The following is a 2,313-nucleotide window of genomic DNA, read 5'->3' on the forward strand; positions in this document are numbered from 1 at the left end:
GGTGGTACATACATGGGACTGTGTCAAATCCTTCCCCTCATGAAAAGTTGGGAAGCTCACCCCAAACAAGGTCCCCACCCATCACTGGCAGGTGATCTCAGTAGATATGGTGGGAGAGCTCCCAGAGTCCAAGGGCTATAACGCCATCCTGGTGGTAGTAGACCACCTGTCCAAGCCTATCCATGTGGTCCCCACCATGACGACCATAGACTCGGAGGGTATCGCACGGCTCTTTCTAGAGCATGTCTGGAGGCACCATGGGCTCCCAGAGGAGATCCTCAGCAACAGAGGGAGTGCCTTCGTCTCCCACTTCTCAAAAGAGCTCACAGACCTTCTAGGCATCAAACTGACCCCTTTGGCGCCCTACCACCCCCAGATGGATGGACAGACTGAGCAGGTCAACCAAGAGATCAAAGCTTACCTCCGGGTGTTCGTCAACCATCAACTGGACGACTGGGTGGACTGGCTCCCACTGGCGGAATTCTCCTACAACAACCGCATCCACTCATCCACCCACCGAACTCCTTTCAAACTCGACACCGGCCAACACCCCAGGATGGGGACAGAGCCCATGTGCACATCCAAGGTGGAAGCTGCTGACGCATTCTCGTCAAGGATGATGAAAATGCAGGAGGAGGCGAAGGCTGCACTGGAACACGCAGCAGATGAGATGGCCCGTTACTATGACCGAGATCACAAAACAACCCCAAAGTATCAGGAAGGTGACCGAATCTGGCTCAGCACCCAAAATTACATGACTGACTGTCTGACCAAAAAGCTGGACCACAAATGGCTTGGCCCCTTCAAGATCGTCAAAGTCGTTTCCCCAGCCGCCATCAAACTCCAACTTACTGCATGACAGAAGGGAATCCACCTGGTCGTATCTGTAACGAACATCAGACCACACTGCCTGGACAATATTGCAGAACAACCCACTGACCCCCATTCAGGTCCGGAACTTGTAGATGGAGAGGAAGAGTACAAGGTCAAGAAGGTACTGGACTCTAAGTGGCTACGCCAGAAACTCTGGTATCTGGTAAAGTTCGTTGGTTGGCCAATCATTCTCTTCCTGTTTATTCCTTCTATTTACATGGACCACTTTCCCTTGCATCAATGTACTATTGACCCATCCAGCCCAGACACCCTGGACGGCTTCCTGCTGTGCCCAGCACATGCACCTGCAGTGGATGCTCTTGGGAACACCCAGGTGGCTGCAGCTGTCTCCGAGGATGACATGGCACTCGTCATGTGACTCAAGCCACATGTACATGAAGTGGGAACTGAAGAAGTAACCTTCTTCTCACCTTTTCCACTTCAGGTAAGTTAGCGTAGCTTTCCCTTTTAATAATAATTCACCTTTTCCACTTCAGTATAAGTGGCCAGGGACTGCTGTCCCACATCAGGCCTGCCAGCATGCATGCTGTAACGGGGATTTGCTGGTGTACCATAAACAAGCCAAATCCTGCGATTCTACCGCCCTTAGCCAATGTTCTCTCCTGCATATTTCTTATTTTTTCCTGATTTTTCTGATTCCATTTCTAGTCACTAGAGCCCGATGTTTCCCTTTCTTATTGTTCTTTCCTTATTTGTCATTTTCAGATTCTTCCGTGATACCATGACCAGCTGTATAGTTAGCTAGACAGTGAGGAGTAGTGGAATCCACTCCCAGTTAACAAACCTGTGCATGCAACCACTCCAACCCTCTCCCTCTCTTCTGTCTCAAGTCTAGTGGTGATAGACCCATTACAACACCCGCTTCGCACCCTGAGAGGGTCCCTCTGCCAGGCACTACATCCAGGCCCCCTCCACCCTGGATGCATCCCTGACAGCTTCAAAAAACACGTGCTTTCTTGTACCATCTCAGTTTCTTCTGCAGAACCACGTGTTTACGGCCCCTCAAGCTCATCCTTGCAACCTTGGGCTTTCTACTTGCCTTTCTCATGTCGATTTACGCACTTGCATGTAACTCACAAGGAGAGGGCATTCCAGATGCTGAATAGCACTGTCTGAGTCTTCCTCAATCACACCCCTTGCATTACACATATGCTGCTGTACAAAACCCGATCTGCGATGTACTGGCTTGATGGACATGATCTTGGCCCTGAAGAGATCCTGCCACAAGATTCTGTTGAATACTGGAATAGGCCCAAACATGTTGAAGTGATGAAGGAGTTGGAGAATGCGATAGATGCAATTGCCAACAGCCTGAAGTCCGCTGTTGCTGCAGATGATCACCAGTGATGGTTGATCTCTGCAAGCGAGTGTGTCAACGCCATCATTTGGATCGTGCATCAAAACACTCTGTGGAGTCAT

General features: G+C 50.2%; 1 protein-coding gene across 1 annotated transcript; it reads right to left on the bottom strand.

Annotated features, from left to right (window-relative positions):
- Positions 1-1,545: 1,545 nt before the first annotated feature.
- Positions 1,546-2,313, bottom strand: EI90DRAFT_3012797 (uncharacterized protein; the record flags this gene model as incomplete). Its single annotated transcript, XM_039056593.1, has 3 exons — positions 1,546-1,635; positions 1,679-1,810; positions 1,972-2,313. The coding sequence occupies 3 exons, from the start codon at positions 2,311-2,313 to the stop codon at positions 1,546-1,548; spliced, it is 564 nt and encodes a 187-aa protein (XP_038921471.1).

The sequence above is a fragment of the Cantharellus anzutake genome (assembly GCF_015039405.1).
Source record: "Cantharellus anzutake strain C23 chromosome Unknown EI90scaffold_6, whole genome shotgun sequence".
NCBI classification, from domain to species: domain Eukaryota; kingdom Fungi; phylum Basidiomycota; class Agaricomycetes; order Cantharellales; family Hydnaceae; genus Cantharellus; species Cantharellus anzutake.